General features: G+C 41.8%; 2 protein-coding genes and 1 long non-coding RNA gene across 13 annotated transcripts in view; 2 read left to right on the top strand and 1 right to left on the bottom strand.

Annotated features, from left to right (window-relative positions):
* Positions 1-174: 174 nt before the first annotated feature.
* Positions 175-11628, bottom strand: bbs1 (Bardet-Biedl syndrome 1). Of its 3 annotated transcripts, XM_051419957.1 has the most exons (8): positions 11226-11628; positions 8528-8597; positions 6739-7136; positions 6259-6441; positions 6054-6185; positions 3684-3790; positions 1904-2024; positions 175-1460 (listed from the first exon to the last, which is right to left on the bottom strand). In XM_051419957.1, exons 3-8 carry the CDS (start codon positions 7114-7116, stop codon positions 630-632), a joined length of 1752 nt encoding a protein of 583 aa, XP_051275917.1. In that variant the 5' UTR covers positions 7117-7136; positions 8528-8597; positions 11226-11628; the 3' UTR covers positions 175-629. The 3 variants fall into 3 exon arrangements, with proteins under 3 accessions (XP_051275917.1, XP_051275916.1, XP_051275918.1); XM_051419956.1 differs by lacking the exon at positions 8528-8597; XM_051419958.1 differs by lacking the exon at positions 8528-8597 and having other exon boundaries at positions 11251-11628.
* LOC127374689 (uncharacterized) lies at positions 3860-4722 on the top strand. Of its 8 annotated transcripts, XR_007887173.1 has the most exons (5): positions 3860-3950; positions 3985-4018; positions 4087-4324; positions 4359-4460; positions 4496-4722. It is a non-coding gene; the product is annotated as an uncharacterized LOC127374689 (long non-coding RNA). The 8 variants fall into 8 exon arrangements; XR_007887174.1 differs by lacking the exon at positions 3985-4018 and having other exon boundaries at positions 3895-3984; XR_007887171.1 differs by lacking the exon at positions 3985-4018 and having other exon boundaries at positions 3900-3984; positions 4053-4290; positions 4325-4460.
* Positions 11629-11739: 111 nt separating the features above from the next.
* LOC127374462 (kinesin-like protein KIF20A) overlaps positions 11740-17693 on the top strand; it is a 13664-nt gene continuing 7710 nt past the window's right edge. Inside the window, exons 1-15 of one of the 2 annotated variants that reach the window (XM_051419789.1) lie at positions 11740-11861; positions 12408-12517; positions 12879-12968; positions 13553-13669; positions 13783-13921; positions 14254-14438; positions 14519-14561; positions 15478-15623; positions 15788-15860; positions 16102-16213; positions 16368-16439; positions 16580-16726; positions 16900-17062; positions 17172-17575; positions 17669-17693. The exon at positions 17669-17693 is cut by the window's right edge and continues 96 nt beyond it. In XM_051419789.1, the coding sequence (XP_051275749.1) occupies positions 12413-12517; positions 12879-12968; positions 13553-13669; positions 13783-13921; positions 14254-14438; positions 14519-14561; positions 15478-15623; positions 15788-15860; positions 16102-16213; positions 16368-16439; positions 16580-16726; positions 16900-17062; positions 17172-17575; positions 17669-17693 (1821 nt within the window). In that variant the 5' untranslated portion in view covers positions 11740-11861; positions 12408-12412. Of the gene's footprint in view, positions 11862-12407; positions 12518-12878; positions 12969-13549; positions 13670-13782; positions 13922-14253; positions 14439-14518; positions 14562-15477; positions 15624-15787; positions 15861-16101; positions 16214-16367; positions 16440-16579; positions 16727-16899; positions 17063-17171; positions 17576-17668 lie in introns of both variants that reach the window. The other variant, XM_051419788.1, reaches the window with a different exon arrangement.

Genomic DNA, 17693 nt, shown 5'->3' with positions numbered 1-17693 from the left:
TGTTGTTCCAAGGGTTAAGGGTCAGATCCAATGTGCAACACTGAGGACAATCTTTTACCGTCTCTCTCAGAAAACATTGTCCCTGTCTAATAATAATAATAATAATAATAATAATAATAATAAATTGCTGCTGCAGTCAGTCACATGATCCTCTCTTTCAAAGAAATGACAGTGTGAAATAAAGTCTTTATTTTTTACAGCGATGAATTCTGTTCACTTTTGTTTTACGTCACACTGAACAAACACATCCTATAAAAATAACAATAACAATAATAATAATAACAATAATATTAAAGACTCTTCTGTCTGCAGTGATTGTAACCTGAGAGCTCAAACACAATAATGTTCAATATATCATAAATGTATAAACAATGTTCACAGATCTGACACTGCAGACTTTATACCTGCAGCTGTCAGCAGGGGGAGCCGACAGCTTCACTCCTCTATCGCCCCCCCGACTGATGCTAACCTGCATATGCTGGACAATTAGCATCATTAGCATAATTAGCATTAATAATCAGCTATATGGAGGTTCTGGGGTTACTGAGGACGCTGAGTCAGTGTGGAACTGCTGGAGACCCCGACTCTACATCCTTAACTATAAACTCTGGGGGGGTCCGGGGCGGTGGTCAGTTGAGCGTGAGTCCCTCGCTGACGGGCATGTTGATGTGGGCGGTCAGCAGCGGCGAGCTCTTCCCCTCGTGCAGGACAAACACCTTGATGATGTCAGAGATGCCCTTGTCGCTGGTGCACTCCACGAAGGTCTCGACGGGGTAGACGAGTCCAGGCACCAGCAGCGGGATCCTCATGTACGGGTTCCTCATCCTGTACAGGCTCTCGTCGTACAGGAAGCTGATGGCCAGGTTCATGACGGGCCGGCAGGCCGCCGTGTTCTGGACGTTCAGGGTCAGCTTGAAGGACGGGCCCAGACCCTGCACCACGGCGTTCATCTTGAGCGGCTCACTGAGGCTGGAGGACATTGGCGTCAGGCTGGACTCCAGCGCCTTCACGTAGGCTTTGGCGGAGGCCAGACGCAGGCGGCTCAGGTCCATCTGGAAGGCGCGGTGCATGGCCACGCCGTTCTCACGCTCCCTCAGCGTCTGGTCCACGTACAGCTTGGTCTTCTTGGGCACATTGAGGCGCACACTCTGGGCCAGCGGCGGCCCGGGGGCGCTGTCTCTGTCTTCGAAGGCTGCCGTCCTTTTAAGGATCTTCACCATCAGGCCGCCTCCCTTGGTGGTCATGATGAGGGTCCCGTCCTCGCGCCCGTACCGGCCGAAGCAGATGCTGGTGACCGTGTCGGGGGTCTTGATGGTGCTGAGCAGGTTCTTGTCCCGGAACAGCTGGACCTCGCAGTTGGCCAGGCCCACCAGAACCGCCTGGAAGCCCCGGGTGGGGAGGTCCATGGCTGCCATCGTGGTGATGGGAGCGGGAAGGACGGCGGTCCACAGCCTCTTCCCCTGAGGACACAGCGAGAGACACAACGAGAGACAGTTTACAGCTGCTATCAGTCCCGAACCAGTAGACACAGTCCCACTTCCTGAGGTGGTCTGAGACTCTGAGTCCTGGTCCACAGTTTATTGTCTACCACAGGTTGTTCATTATTTAAAATATATATATTTCATGTTTACAACTGTAATTAATAGATGAATTTGTTATTTCTTTGTTTTAATTTGCACAAAATTATCAACAATGTAGTTTACTTAAGCTTGTGTATAACTAGATTCAGGTTCAGGTTCTAAACCGGCTTCCATGGTCCTCATCAGCTCTAGATGGCGGTCCTACCTCCTCTACCGCCGTCAGTCTGTGGTAGACCGAGGTTCTCTGGTGATATTGAGTTCAGTGTGGACCAGGACTGCTGGTCTAACAAGTCCCAGACCACCTAAGGTGAGCAGATGTTTACCTTCTGCGTGAAGCCATGCAGGCTCTCGTCGGTGCAGCCGACAACCACGTTCTTCCCGACTCTCACCAGACCCACCGGGTGGGACGACAGCTCGATGCAGTACTTCGGTTTGTCCGAGTCCCTGAAGAGCAGCACAAACACGTCACTACTGCCCCCTGTCCCTGTACTAATGCTCCACTGTCCCTGTACTAATTCAATTCAATTCAATTCAATTCAATTTTATTTGTATAGCGCCAATTCATAACAGAAGTTATCTCAGGACACTTTTCAAATAGAGCAGGTCTAGACCGAACTCTTTAAAACATTAATTACAGAGACCCAACAGTACCACCATGAGCAAGACCTTGGAGACAAGGGCAAGGAAACACTGCCTGTTAAAAGGCAGAAACCTAGGACAGATCCTCCGGCTCTAGGTGGGTGGTCGTCTGTCTCGACCAGTTGGGGTGAGAGAGAGAGAGAGAGAGGCAGAGAGAGAGAGTGAGAGAGACAGAGAGAGAGACAGACAGACAGGTGCACAGCAACAACAGTATTGGCAATGGCAATCTAGCAGGACCATGGCAGGAGGCTCCACCAGGATCGACAAGAACCTGCCAGATGAGGAAGCACAAGAACTCCGGGGAAGAAGTGAAGTTAGTAACATGCATTAATGGAACATGAATGAGTGTAGAAAGAGAGAGGAAGAGAGGAGCTCAGTGCACCATGGGAAATCCCCCGATAGTCTAGGCCTATAGCAGCATAACTAAGGGATGGTTCAGGACTCACCTGATCCACAGGAGAGGAGCTTGGTAACTGAAGGCTCTGGCTCCTGTTCTACTTTTAGAGACTATAGGAACCACAAGTAGCCCAGCATTCAGAGAACGTAATGTTCTAGAGGGGTAATAGGGTACTATGAGCTCTTTAAGATATGAAGGGGCCTGACCATGAAGAGCTTTATAGGTGAGGAGGAGGATTTTAAATTCTATTCTACATTTTACAGGGAGCCAATGCAGAGAAGCTAGTACAGGAGAGATGTGATCTCTTTTTCTAGTTCCTGTCAGTACTCGTGCTGCAGCGTTCTGAATTAATTGGAGCGTTTTAATGGACTTATTGGGGCAACCTGATAATAAAGAGTTGCAGTAATCCAGCCTTGAAGTAACAAATGCATGGATTAGTTTTTCTGCATCTGTCTGTGATAGTATGTGTCTAATTTTTCTAATATTACGTAAATGAAAGAAGGCAGTCCTAGAGGTCTGCTTTATGTGGGAGTTAAATGACAAATCCTGATCAAAGATAACTCCAAGATTCCTGACAGTGGTGCTAGAGGCCAAGTTAATGCCATCTAGAGTAACTATATCTTTAGACAGTGAGTCTCTAAGGTTTTTGGGGCCAAGAACAAGAATTTGTTTTTTTTTAGTTTAACATCAGAAAATTGCAGCTCATCCAGGATTTTATGTCCGTAAGACATGTTTGTAATTTAGATAATTGATTAATTTCATCTGGCTTGATCGATAGATATAACTGCGTATCATCTGCATAACAGTGAAAGTTAATGGAGTGATTCCTAATAATGTTGCCTAAAGGGAGCATACTAATGCCCCCCGTCACTGTACTAATGCCCCCTGTCCCCTGGCCCTGTACTAATGTAATGTAAATGTAAATGTGAGTTAAACAGTGAGTCAGAAGGAACCTCCCTGGGTACCCTGGGTTGGGGTTATTAGGGTAATTAGGGTTATTAGGGTAATTAGGGTTATTAGGGTAATTAGGGTAAGATCTGGTCTCCGGGCTCAAACAGCAGTCTCACCTGCGCAGGATGTAGATGTTCCCGTTGCGACAAGCCACCGTGATACGAAACTCCACGTCGAACTGACCCGTCACGTCCATCATGGTGGGAGCGTCCGGCAGCGACATCTTCAACATAAAGTCACACTTATAGTCAGTGAGGACCTCAACCACATCTCACCTGCAGGTCTCTGAGGACCCCAACCACATCTCACCTGCAGGTCACTGAGGACCCCAACCACATCTCACCTGCAGGTCTCTGAGGACCTCAACCACATCTCACCTGCAGGTCTCTGAGGACCTCAACCACATCTCACCTGCAGGTCACTGAGGACCCCAACCACATCTCACCTGCAGGTCACTGAGGACCCCAACCACATCTCACCTGCAGGTCTCTGAGGACCTCAACCACATCTCACCTGCAGGTCTCTGAGGACCTCAACCACATCTCACCTGCAGGTCTCTGAGGACCTCAACCACATCTCACCTGCAGGTCACTGAGGACCTCAACCACATCTCACCTGCAGGTCTCTGAGGACCTCAACCACATCTCACCTGCAGGTCTCTGAGGACCTCAACCACATCTCACCTGCAGGTCACTGAGGACCCCAACCACATCTCACCTGCAGGTCTCTGAGGACCTCAACCACATCTCACCTGCAGGTCACTGAGGACCCCAACCACATCTCACCTGCAGGTCTCTGAGGACCTCAACCACATCTCACCTGCAGGTCACTGAGGACCCCAACCACATCTCACCTGCAGGTCACTGAGGACCCCAACCACATCTCACCTGCAGGTCTCTGAGGACCCCAAGCCACATCTCACCTGCAGGTCTCTGAGGCTCATGAGTTCAGTATCAGCGGGGTTTAACTGCCTTAATAAACTTTAATTACAGTTCTATAACTTTTAACATTCACATTAAAATAATAACAATCCAATAATAACAGCACACTGCTGTAAAGCCTGATTATTTGTATTATAGCAGAGTTCACCTGTATTTATAGATCATTGTTTTACACTGTAAATATCTTTAATTAAATATTAAGAAGACATTTTATATTAAATTAAAGTTACTAACTGTATTTTAAGTCTGTTGATTTCTGTTATTGTACTGTAACTCTTTGTTGTTGTTTACTGTTATTGTTCTGTATCTCTTTGTTGTTGTTTGCTGTTATTGTTCTGTGTCTCTTTGTTGTTGTTTGTTATTGTACTGTAACTCTTTGTTGTTGTTTTCTGTTATTGTTCTGTATCTCTTGGTTGTTGTTTTCTGTTATTGTTCTGTATCTCTTTGTTGTTGTTTAATGTTATTGTTCTGTATCTCTTTGTTGTTGTTTTCTGTTATTGTTCTGTATCTCTTTGTTGTTTATTGTTATTGTACTGTATCTCTTTGTTGTTGTTTACTGTTATTGTTCTGTATCTCTTTGTTGTTGTTTTCTGTTATTGTTTTTATCTCTTTGTTGTTTAATGTTATTGTTCTGTAACTCTTTGTTGTTTATTGTTATTGTACTGTATCTCTTTGTTGTTGTTTTCTGTTATTGTTCTGTGTCTCTTTGTTGTTGTTTTCTGTTATTGTTCTGTGTCTCTTTGTTGTTGTTTTCTGTTATTGTTCGTATCTCTTTGTTGTTGTTTTCTGTTATTGTTCTGTATCTCTTTGTTGTTGTTTACTGTTATTGTTCTGTATCTCTTTGTTGTTGTTTTCTGTTATTGTTCTGTATCTCTTTGTTGTTTATTGTTATTGTACTGTATCCCTTTGCTGTTATTTTCTGTTATTGTTCTCTATCTCTTTGTTGTTTGCTGTTATTGTACTGTATCTCTTTGTTGTTGTTTATTGTTATTGTACTGTATCTCTTTGTTGTTGTTTATCTGTTATTGTTACTTTATCTCTTGTTTTTTTGTATTGTTCTTTTTCTTGTTGTTTATTGTTATTGTACTGTGTCTCTTTGTTGTTATTTTCTGTTATTGTTCTGTATCTCTTTGTTGTTATTTTCTGTTATTGTTCTGTATCTCTTTGTTGTTGTTTACTGTTATTGTTCTGTATCTCTTTGTTGTTATTTTCTGTTATTGTTCTGTGTCTCTTTGTTGTTATTTTCTGTTATTGTTCTGTATCTCTTTGTTGTTGTTTTCTGTAATTGTTCTGTATCTCTTTGTTGTTATTTTCTGTAATTGTTCTGTGTCTCTTTGTTGTTTTTTTCTGTTATTGTTTGTATCTCTTTGTTGTTATTTTCTGTTATTGTACTGTATCTCTTTGTTGTTGTTTTGTGTTATTGTTCTGTATCTCTTTGTTGTTATTTTCTGTTATTGTTCTGTATCTCTTTGTTGTTGTTTTCTGTAACTTCTCCACATTAAATGAACAGAATGATGATGTCCTAATAAGGTGCCGTGAGCTCACCTTGGAGAGGATGATGAAGGCTTCGGGGTCGAGGACGTAAACTTCGCAGCTCTCTGTGCCGATCACCAGACAGCTGACGCCGTCATCATCGGCCGTGCTCTTCTTCAGAGTGCCGATGCAGGTGATGACTGTCTGAAACAGGACCGACCAATCAGAGCGAGCAAGGAGTAAAATCAGAACATGCTGACATTGTAACGAGTCCTACCTGCCGTCTGATTGGCTGCTGCTTGTGCAGCTGGACGAACTCGTCCATGTCGTCTGTCTCCAGAGAGAGGAACCTGAGCGAGCGGACGGACAGCGGGACGTCGGCCTTCTTCCTGATGCTTTCCAACATCTCCTTCAGGGTCAGGGGGTCGATCTGACCCTCCCTCACCTGCTGCCACACATCCTGAACAGGTGAACACACAGAGTCACATGGTGTCTCTCTCCCTCTGCCTGTGTTGTATCGCAGCCTCTCTGGTTTGTTTCCATAGCCGGTCTGCTCCGACTGAAACTGCTGTTTTTATCATCTACGTCGGTGAATTAAGGATTTATTTCCACCAAACCAGAGTTGGTGATTGTTGGAAACACTGACAGAGACACTTTTAATGAGTTTAAATTATTTGAAATAAAGGATTCTGTGGACTAATTAATAATAAAGCTAAATAAATAAGACACAGACACACACACACACACACACACAGACCTGCTCCAGTGAGTTGACCTCCAGGCCAGGCAGCGTGAACTTGAAGTACGGTCGGAGGTTTTTGTAGACATAGATGCAGGGTCCAGACGCCACGGCGACAGCGGGGATACGTGGCTCGTGCAGGTCCATGAAGAAGGCAACGAGGCCGGCGGGCAGGTCCAGCAGGGTGCTCTCGCTCATCAGCGCCGTGCCGCGGTACACCTTCAGCTTCATGCCCGACGAGCCGGAGCCCAGGTCCCCCACCACCAGCCGGCTCTCCCCGTCCCCGCTCAGGTCCGCCAGGTCCACGCAGGACGAGAAGGTGTACAGGCCCGCCACCGGGTCGTAGTGAGCGTCCAGCCACTTCCCGCCGTCGCCGCCCGACTCCACAGACGACATGATGACAGCAGGGAGGACACCTTCGTAACCATAACAACAATAAAAATAACAACATTAATGATGTATATAGAAATATATAAAATAATCAGTGCTTCAGTAAGTGTACTGATTTTTTATCTTTATTTCTAATAATAAACATGTTTAAATGTATAAAAACTGAGAGAAGAAACATTTAAAAGAGAATTTTAAAGAAAAGAGGAATAAATAAGTATAAAAGAAAAGACAAAGAAAATATAATGCTGGGGGCTCTATGTAAAAATGTTTAATATAGTTTAATACTAGGGCTGGGTAAAAATATTGATTCATCAATGCATTGCAATATATTTTTTCCCAATTCAATATTGATTCATCAAATCCGCTCTCTGGAATTAATTAATTAAATTAATGTTAGGATTATTATTCCTCGTTGTGGTAACACCAACTGAGGTCAGCTTAGGGTCCGAAGCTGTATACAGTCTGGTTTTCCAGTCTCTTTTAAGAGAGTTAGCAGCAGTGTTAAACCAGCGCCTTCAACTTTAACAGCAGTGTAAACCCAGAACACAGGAAATAGAGCAAAGTAAGGTAGTGTGTAAGCTGTGCCAGGCACTACTAAAATACTGCTATAACACCATGCAGATGCTCTGCAGCAACCCGCGGCTAAACCTGTGGATTCAAATCAGACACAACTCCACAGATCCTTCCTTTGCAAACTGCCGCCAAACTCTGCCCGCACACAGAAGATAACGGAGTCTGTGGCCGTCTTCATATGTACGGACCTACAGCTGTACAGTGTCGGGGAAAACAGTTTTAAGAAGATGGTATACGCACTGGAACCACGATACGCCATACCAACACGCAAACACATGGCGGAAGTCGCCGTCCCGAAGCTGTAATTTACTTTTTACTGAATCGATATCGAAGCATTTAAATCAATATCGAATCGAAATCCAATCGAATTTTGAGGTTCTTAACAATACCCAGCCCTATTTAATACAGTTTAATATAGTTTAATATAGTGTAATACAGTTTAATATAGTCTAATATAGTGTAATATAGTTTAATATAGTATAATATAGTCTAATATAGTTTAATATAGTGTAATATAGTCTAATATAGTTTAATATAGTGTAATATAGTCTAATATAGTGTAATATAGTCTAATATAGTTTAATATAGTGTAATATAGTGTAATATAGTTTAATATAGTGTAATATAGTGTAATATAGTTTAATATAGTGTAATATAGTTTAATATAGTCTAATATAGTGTAATATAGTGTAATATAGTTTAATATAGTGTAATATAGTTTAATATAGTCTAATATAGTTTAATATAGTGTAATATAGTTTAATATAGTGTAATATAGTACAGGCTGATGTAGTAAAAGAACACTTGAATCTTGAACCTGATAAAACATGAATTATGTTCACACCTTTGTGACCACCTGTGAAGCTCTAGCGACCCCTGGTGTGGGTCCCGGCCCCTCAGGTTGGGAACCACAGCTTTAAAGCGTGTAAGAAAACTTAATAAATACACACAGCAGGTCTAAATGTCAGCATCTGGTTCACTTCTGTTCCCTTCAGTAAACGGTTGGGAAGCTCTGCTGTAGTCAGATGACTCTTATTAGTTTATTAACAGAACTATGAGCGCTCTATAAACAGCTGTAGAGACATTATTACAAACGAAGATGGTAAAAATGTGATTAAATGTTGTAAAAATGTGATTAAATATGGTAAAAATGTGATTAAATGTTGTAAAAATGTGATTAAATATGGTAGAAATGTGATTAAATATGGTAAAATGTGATTAAAAGTTGTAAAAATGTGATTAAATGTTATAAAATGTGATTAAAATGTGATTAAATGTTGTAAAAATGTGATTAAATATGGTAAAAATGTGATTAAATATGGTAAAATGTGATTAAAAGTTGTAAAAACGTTATAAAATGTGATTAAAATGTGATTAAATGTTGTAAAATGTGATTAAAATGTGATTAAATGTTGTAAAAATGTGATTAAATATGGTAAAAATGTGATTAAATATGGTAAAATGTGATTAAAAGTTGTAAAAATGTTATAAAATGTTATAAAATGTGATTAAATGTTGTAAAATGTGATTAAATGTTGTAAAAATGTGATTAAATGTTATAAAATGTGATTAAATGTTGTAAAATGTGATTAAAATGTGATTAAATGTTATAAAATGTGATTAAATGTTGTAAAATGTGATTAAAATGTGATTAAATGTTATAAAATGTGATTAAAATGTGATTAAATGTTATAAAATGTGATTAAAATGTGATTAAATGTTATAAAATGTGATTAAATGTTGTAAAATGTGATTAAATGTTGGAAAAATTTGATTAAATGTGATTAAATGTTGTAAAATGTGATTAAATATGGTAAAATGTGATTAAAAGTTGTAGAAATGTTATAAATGTGATTAAATGTTGTAAAATGTGATTAAATGTTGTAAAAATGTGATTAAATATGGTAAAATGTGATTAAAAGTTGTAAAAATGTTATAAAATGTTATAAAATGTGATTAAATGTTGTAAAATGTGATTAAATGTTGTAAAAATGTGATTAAAATGTGATTAAATGTTGTAAAATGTGATTAAAATGTGATTAAATGTTATAAAATGTGATTAAAATGTGATTAAATGTTATAAAATGTGATTAAATGTTGTAAAATGTGATTAAATGTTGGAAAAATTTGATTAAATGTTATAAAATGTTATAAAATGTGATTAAATGTGATTAAATGTTGTAAAATGTGATTAAATATGGTAAAATGTGATTAAAAGTTGTAGAAATGTTATAAATGTGATTAAATGTTGTAAAATGTGATTAAATGTTGTAAAAATGTGATTAAATATGGAAAAATGTGATTAAAAGTTGTAAAAATGTTATAAAATGTTATAAAATGTGATTAAATGTTGTAAAATGTGATTAAATGTTGTAAAAATGTGATTAAAATGTGATTAAATGTTGTAAAATGTGATTAAAATGTGATTAAATGTTATAAAATGTGATTAAATGTTGTAAAATGTGATTAAAATGTGATTAAATGTTATAAAATGTGATTAAAATGTGATTAAATGTTATAAAATGTGATTAAAATGTGATTAAATGTTATAAAATGTTGTAAAATGTGATTTAATGTTGTAAAATGTGATTAAATGTTGTAAAAATTTGATTAAATGTTATAAAATGTTATAAAATGTGATTAAATGTGATTAAATGTTGTAAAATGTGATTAAATATGGTAAAATGTGATTAAAAGTTGTAGAAATGTTATAAATGTGATTAAATGTTGTAAAATGTGATTAAATGTTGTAAAAATGTGATTAAATGTTATAAAATGTTATAAAATGTTATAAAATGTGATTAAATGTTGTAAAAATGTGATTAAATGTTGTAAAATGTGATTAAATGTTGTAAAACAGTAATTAAATGTTATAAAATAAGATTAAAATGTGATTAAATGTTGTAAAATGTGATTAAAATGTGATTAAATGTTATAAAATGTGATTAAATGTTATAAAATGTTGTAAAATGTGATTAAATGTTGTAAAATGTGATTTAATGTTGTAAAAATGTGATTAAATGTTATAAAATGTGATTAAATGTGATTAAATGTTGTAAAATGTGATTAAATGTTGTAAAATGTGATTAAATGTTATAAAATGTGATTAAATGTTGTAAAAATGTGATTAAATGTTATAAAATGTGATTAAATGTTATAAAATGTGATTAAATGTGATTAAATGTTGTAAAAATGTGATTAAATGTTATAAAATGTGATTAAATGTGATTAAATGTGATTAAATGTTATAAAATGTGATTAAATGTGATTAAATGTTATAAAATGTGATTAAATGTGATTAAATGTTATAAAATGTGATTAAAATGTGATTAAAATGTGACTAAATGTTATAAAATGTGATTAAATGTTATAAAATGTGATTAAATGTTATAAAATGTGATTAAATGTGATTAAATGTTATAAAATGTGATTAAATGTTATTAAATGTGATTAAATGTGATTAAATGTTATAAAATGTGATTAAATGTGATTAAATGTTGTAAAATGTGATTAAATGTTGTAAAATGAAGCTGATCTCTTACCAGCAGCTGACACTGACGCTCTCACCGTTGTCAAGGAAACCGTGTTGCTGCGGCTCGTGAACGTTGCCGTCTCCCGCCTTTTAACCCGTTATTATGACGCACTTTAAGGTTTCTGAGATAAGGCCGTTATTAGGACGCTGTTTAAGGTTCTGAGATAAGGTTTTATCTCTTTAAGGTATAAAGTGTGTGGCAGCCTCAGTCCGGGTCCGGACGCGGTGCTACATTAGCAGCTAGCTGCTCTCTCTGAGCCTCTAATCCAATAATCCTCTCTCTGCTCCGACACCGCAGCCGTCCCCGGCCGATGACGTCAATCTCACCCGCCGTTGTTTGTTTGTTGTTTTTAGAAATTCGCGGCAATAATTAATGTTTGTTTTCTTTAAAGTCGTCTTTTGTTTAAAGTTGTACTAAAGTAGAAACAGTATAATCAATGCATAATATACTGTTTTTACATTTATAGTCTCGCGTGACTGTGACAGAGGGTGGGAACGAGATCTGAGTGACGTGTCCCTGTTCCAGCCACCTGATTGGTCGCCCGGTCCGAGTTTAAAAGTGAGCCGCGGAGAGGAGAAGCAGCTAACGGCTAACGGCTAACGGCTAACGCTTTAAATAACCTGTCTGCTGAATAATACATTCAGAGTGAGTTGGAGTTTGATTAAATGTCTGTTTAACCTTTAGAGCTGTGATTTAATGATGACGTATTCTTCTCAAAATACGTTAAAAGAAAACAAACGCGTGTCTGTGTTTGCGGGTTAGCTGGTTGTGGCTAATGCTAACAACAACAACAGTAGTTTAACACAGATTTGTACATTTGCAGCTCGTTGCCGCCGTCTGGCTGCTTTCAGAGCGGAGGTACTGAACCGGGACACCTTCTGTTCTCCTCACACAGAACTCCTCTCAAATATCTTCACATCTAAAACCAGATTACTTAAATATTCGCCCACATGTGCGGTCGGTTCTGAATAAATACACTTCTAATTATTCTGTTGCAGTGGTACAATCTCAACCACACACAGTTTATCTTCGTATTAACTGAGATATATCCACAGTGAGTTGGCTCAGTGTTAAACGTTGACCTTTGACTGTGGCCGGATGGGGGCGCTGTGAGCTCGTGGAAGTGGAGTCAGGGTGAAAATGGATGGAGCTCAATGTGACTGATGCTGACGTGTTGTTTGTGTGTTACAGCGAAGATGATGGAGTCGTGTTTAGCCGGGAAGCCGGAGAGAGTCGGTCCGGTGGAGGTGGACGACATCAGGAGAGACCTGCTCGGTGAATTCGCTGCTCTGCCTGCACAGGTAGGTCTCACCTGTCTGAGAGCTGCTGCTCTGCTGCACAGGTAGGTCTCACCTGTCTGAGAGCTGCTGCTCTGCTGCACAGGTAGGTCTCACCTGTCTGAGAGCTGCTGCTCTACTGCACAGGTAGGTCTCACCTGTCTGAGAGCTGCTGCTCTACTGCACAGGTAGGTCTCACCTGTCTGAGAGCTGCTGCTCTGCTGCACAGGTAGGTCTCACCTGTCTGAGAGCTGCTGCTCTGCTGCACAGGTAGGTCTCACCTGTCTGAGAGCGGTGGAGGCAGTGGTGGAGACATTTGTTCTTCACATGAGAACTGAACTGAGTCGGTGGAAGAAGGATAACAGCGTTGTGTTTGTCTCATCAGGACAGCGTTCAGTCGCAGACGGAGAACCTGCAGGTCTACCTGAGGGTCCGACCTTTCACTGCAGCCGAGAGCGACAGCGGAGGGTCACAGGTAACACTCACCCAACTTAATGAACCCAGAACTGTTCTTCTAATTAATAATATATTTTACATTTAACCACGGACACAGATCCAACAAAGGTTTGGCTTTTAAAAATATATTTGGGGCTTTTATTGCCTTTAATCAGCTGTACCAGCTGTACCAGCAGTACCAGCAGTACCAGTACCAGCAGATACTGGGAGAGCAGTGTGACCGATGGCTGATAATGATATTATATTATTATATATGATGTATAATGAGATATTATTACAGTCTAATCAACGTTGTCTGAGCCAGTAACTTCTTGTTTTAGACACTTTTTCTTTATCTGCCTCTTGAGTGCAGAAACCTCTAATCTCATAAAGCAGATAACAGCCTGTAATATATCAATATATATTATATATCAATCATTAATGTGGAAAGTGCAGAGTGCTGTCCTATTGGCAAGAAAAATTAAAGAGTGGGACTCTTCCCCCAGGCTCCGTGGGTTCGAGTCCCACCTGTAACCCTCTCCTGTTCTATAACGGCACCTTTAGAAAATAAAAAAGATTTCACCAGTGTATAATAACCCTGTTGTTCCTGTTCTTCCTCAGGAGTGTGTGACTATCGAGGGCCCCGACACCGTGGTCCTGAAGGCTCCCAGGAGCTGTCAGTCAAACCGACCAAGCGAGAAGTCCCTCCCACAAACAGCTCAGAAGTTCAGCTTCACACAGGTAGCTCCGACATCACCTGTCTGTCTGCAGAAGCCTCTTCCCAGAGAAACACTGATCACACTGAAGTTCATGTTGTTGTTGTTGTTGTTGACGTTGTTTTTGTTGTTGTTGAGGTGTTCGGTCCGGAGGCCAGTCAGAGGAAGGTGTTTGAGGGTTCAGTTCGCGGTTTGGTCCGAGACGTTCTGGATGGAGGAAACTGTCTCGTGTTTACCTACGGAGTCACCAATGCTGGAAAAACCTTCACCTTCCTGGGTCAGAGACTGTCTGTCTGTCTGTCTGTCTGTCTGTCTGTCTGTCTGTCTGTCTGTCCTCTCTCTGCTCTTTCACAATAAGGTGTGTGGAGAGAAACCTGATCACTGACCTGCTGCATGTTTAAATCTTCACAGTAAACACGTTCTCTGATTACCTGCTTTCTCAAGGACACATACACACAATATATATACACATATAATAATATAATATAATATAATATACACACTCTAACACAATCCAGACATCTGGGCTCCTCTGACTGTCTCTTGTTTCTATCCAGTGTGTTCTGCAGGCTTTCTGACTGTCTGTCTCTCCTCCCGTCTGTCTCTCAGGTCCAGATCACGACAGCGGCCTGTTGCCCAGGTCCCTGTCTGTCATCTTCAACAGTATCGAAGGTCGTCTGTACGGTCGTAACGATCTGAAGCCTCAGCGCTGCAGAGACTTCAGCAGACTGACCCCAGACCAGCAGACAGCAGAGAGCAGCAGCAAGAAGAACCTGCTGAGGCTCCTCAAAGAGGTGAGACAGGAAACAGAAATAAAACCCCCTGTATTCAGTGTGAGGATGTGTACGAGTCAGTCTCTTCTTTCTCTCTGCAGAGCGACAAAAGTCTGACGGCCGGAAGATCCACCTTCCTCGACGGTCAGTGACGTTCTCTAAAGGTTCCTGAAATATGACTCAACCACATTAGCTACAGTTAGCTAGTGAGCAGCCAGATCATCCCTGAGAGTCGGATGTTTGTAGACGTTAGTGGACTCCATTTATAAGCTAATGTTAGCTAGTGTTGCCCACTGTTGGCACTCGGGAGCATAAAGGTCACAACCTTTGACCCTCATCCTACATAGAGACACATAGAGACACATAGAGATCAGTCCACAGGCAGCAGAGGGACAAAGCTACACTACAACCTGTTCACTCTCTGCTCACATGTTAAACTTTAAGTGACTATTTGACCCAGAGTACTGTGTGTGTGTGTGTCTGTGTGTGTGTGTCTGTGTGTGTGTGTGTGTGTGTGTCTGTGTGTGTGTGTGTGTGTGTGTGTGTGTGTGTCTGTGTGTGTGTGTGTGTGTCTGTGTCTGTGTCTGTGTGTGTGGGTGTGTGTCTGTGTGTGTGTGTGTGTGGGTGTGTGTCTGTGTGTGTGTGTCTGTCTGTGTGTGTGTGTCTGTCTGTGTGTCTGTGTCTGTGTGTGTGGGTGTGTGTCTGTGTGTGTGTGTGTGTGTGGGTGTGTGTCTGTGTGTGTGTGTGTGTGTGTGTGTGTGTGTGTGTGTGTGTGTCTGTGTGTGTCTGTGTGTGTGTGTGTGTGTGTGTGTGTGTGTGTGTCTGTGTGTGTCTGTGTCTGTTGTGTGTGTTGTGTGTGTGTGTGTGTGTGTGTGTGTGTGTGTGTGTCTGTGTCTGTGTGTGTGTATCTGTGTGTGTGTGTATCTGTGTGTGGGTGTGTGTCTGTGTGTGTGTGTGTGTCTGTGTATCTGTGTGTGTGTGTGTGTCTGTGTGTGTGTGTGTGTGTCTGTGTGTGTGTGTGTGGGTGTGTCTGTGTGTGTGTGTGTGTGTCTGTGTGTAGGCTCGTCTCTCAGCACTGACAGCAGTGTGAACAGCGTCTCTGAAGCCGACAGTTTCTGTCTGGACGTCGACTCAAACGTCCGTTTCTCAGTCTGGGTTTCATTCTGTGAGATTTACAACGACAACATCCACGACCTGCTGGAACAGGTAACACACACACTGACCTTGGTCTCAACGGCCTCACTCAGGACTTAAACTGCACATATTTTTATTTTCATATATATATATATATATATATATATATATATATATATAAAACACGATCAGTCGTCCAGCTGTGATTGATCTCCTGGTTGATCTGTGACGTTCAGCTTCCCAGTGGACACCAGAGGAGGACGGTGCTGCGTCTGTCTCAGGACGTCAAAGGGAACTCCTTCATCAAAGGTAACACTTAGTGTGTCTTTATCTAATCAAATCCATCTTTTAACAGTCTTTAAATGTGGGGCGGGGCTTATGAGGGGTCGGTGCAGGGCTTTAGAGGAGCATCGAGCTCAGTCGTGTTTGTACAGGATAATAAATTGATGTAACTGAAGTCAACAAACCAACGTTGATCACAATCTGATAGAAGGTCACAGCTCACTCTGGTTTAGCTGCTGTGTGTTGATGAACGTGCTCCATGTTTCAGACCTACGCTGGGTGCAGGTCAACAGCTCTGAGGAGGCTTACAGAGTGATGAAGATTGGGAAGAAGAACCAGAGTTTCTCCTCCACCAGACTGAACCAGCTGTCCAGCAGGAGGTCAGAGCCAACAGATCTTATTTAAAAACCTTTTAGAGGAGAATTACTCTCTGAACATGCAGCTCTACTGATGTATAAATCAAACATTATCAAAAGTTATTCAGATTGAATCAGTCATAGTAACAGAAGTAATCAGGGTTTTGTGTCTCTGCAGCCACAGCATCTTCTCCATCCGGATCCTCAGAGTGGATGACGTCGGAGTTCCTAGAGTCCTCGGCATCAGCGAGTAAGACCGCACTTCACTCACGCTGTTTTTACTTCAGCCAGACCTGCAGTCTGACTGTCTGACTGTCTGACTGTCTGACTGTCTGTCTGACTGTCTGTCTGACTGTCTGTCTGTCTGACTGTCTGTCTGTCTGTATGTAGGCTGGCTCTGTGTGACCTCGCCGGCTCGGAGCGCTGCTCTCGGACTCACAACACCGGAGAGCGACTGAAGGAGGCGGGAAACATCAACAGTTCGCTGCTGACGCTCGGGAAGTGCATCAGCGCCATGAGACTCAACCAAAACGCCAAGTAAGACGGCGCCGTTTTTAAAAACCCGCAGCTTCTTCCCGTGAAACAGACGGATGTATTGAGCACAGCACTACAGGGCGCCGGGAGTCAGCGCAGACTCATCGTTCCCTCTGGCTCGTTCCTCAGTGCGCAGACTGTTGCTCCGGTCTGACAGATGATCTGTTTCCTTGCAGGTTCCAGCACCACATCCCCTTCAGGGAGTCCAAACTGACCCACTTCCTGCAGTTCTTCTTCTGTGGTGCCGGCCGGGTCTCCATGGTGGTCAACATCAACCAGAACTCGTACTGCTTCGACGAGACGCTCAACGTCCTCAAGTTCTCCGCCCTCGCCCAGAAGGTCCGCACGGATGGAGCGTCTCTGTCTCACTGTCTGTCTGTCTCACTGTCTGTCTGTCTCACTGTCTGTCTGTCTCACTGACTGTCTGTCTCACTGTCTGTCTCTCCAGGTGGTGGTTCTGAACTCGAGGCCGGTGGTCCTGGACGACGCCCCCCACAGGTCGGCCATGGAGCTGTCGATGATCATCGACGAGGCCGACCGGCGCAGGAACGTGGGGGGGCGGGGCAGGAAGAGCTCGATGGTTGCCTGGGAGACGACCCTGGAGGACGTGCTGGAGGATGGCGAAGAGTGGCAGGAGGAAGAGGAGGAGGAGGAGGAGAGTGTGATGGACGGAACGGTGCTGGAAGCAGGAGGTGAGGAGGAGGAGGAAGAGGAAGAGGACAGGACCATGGAGGAAGAAGAGAAGGTAGCGGACAGAGAGGCAGCGCTGCGGTTGGTCCTGGAGGCTCAGATCAGAGAAGAAGTGAGCGCTGAGTTCATGGAGCTCTTCAATAAGATGGAGAAAGACTACAGGTAACCTCAGGTGGTGCTGCTCGCTCAATAACGTTAGCGCTAGCAGCATGCTAACAGAGTTTGTTTGTTTGTTTGTTTGTTTGTTTGTGTCAGCGAGCGTCTGGAGAAGGAGAGGGAG

This window comes from Dicentrarchus labrax, unplaced genomic scaffold (assembly GCF_905237075.1).
Source record: "Dicentrarchus labrax unplaced genomic scaffold, dlabrax2021, whole genome shotgun sequence".
Classification (NCBI taxonomy): domain Eukaryota; kingdom Metazoa; phylum Chordata; class Actinopteri; family Moronidae; genus Dicentrarchus; species Dicentrarchus labrax.
Note: the sequence above shows the minus strand (reverse complement) of the source record. Positions and strands in the feature narration are given on the sequence as shown.

Bases quoted from the DNA above. Each gene is read 5' to 3' on its own strand.
- bbs1 (XM_051419957.1), bottom strand. From the start codon at position 7,116: ATGTCGTCTGTGGAGTCGGGCGGCGACGGCGGGAAGTGGCTGGACGCT. The intron at 6,442-6,738 runs GTCTGTGTGTGT...TCACCTGTTCAG, and splicing joins AGGTCAACTCACTGGAGCAG to GATGTGTGGCAGCAGGTGAG. The intron at 3,791-6,053 runs GTGAGCTCACGG...TTTATGTTGAAG, and splicing joins CCTTCATCATCCTCTCCAAG to ATGTCGCTGCCGGACGCTCC.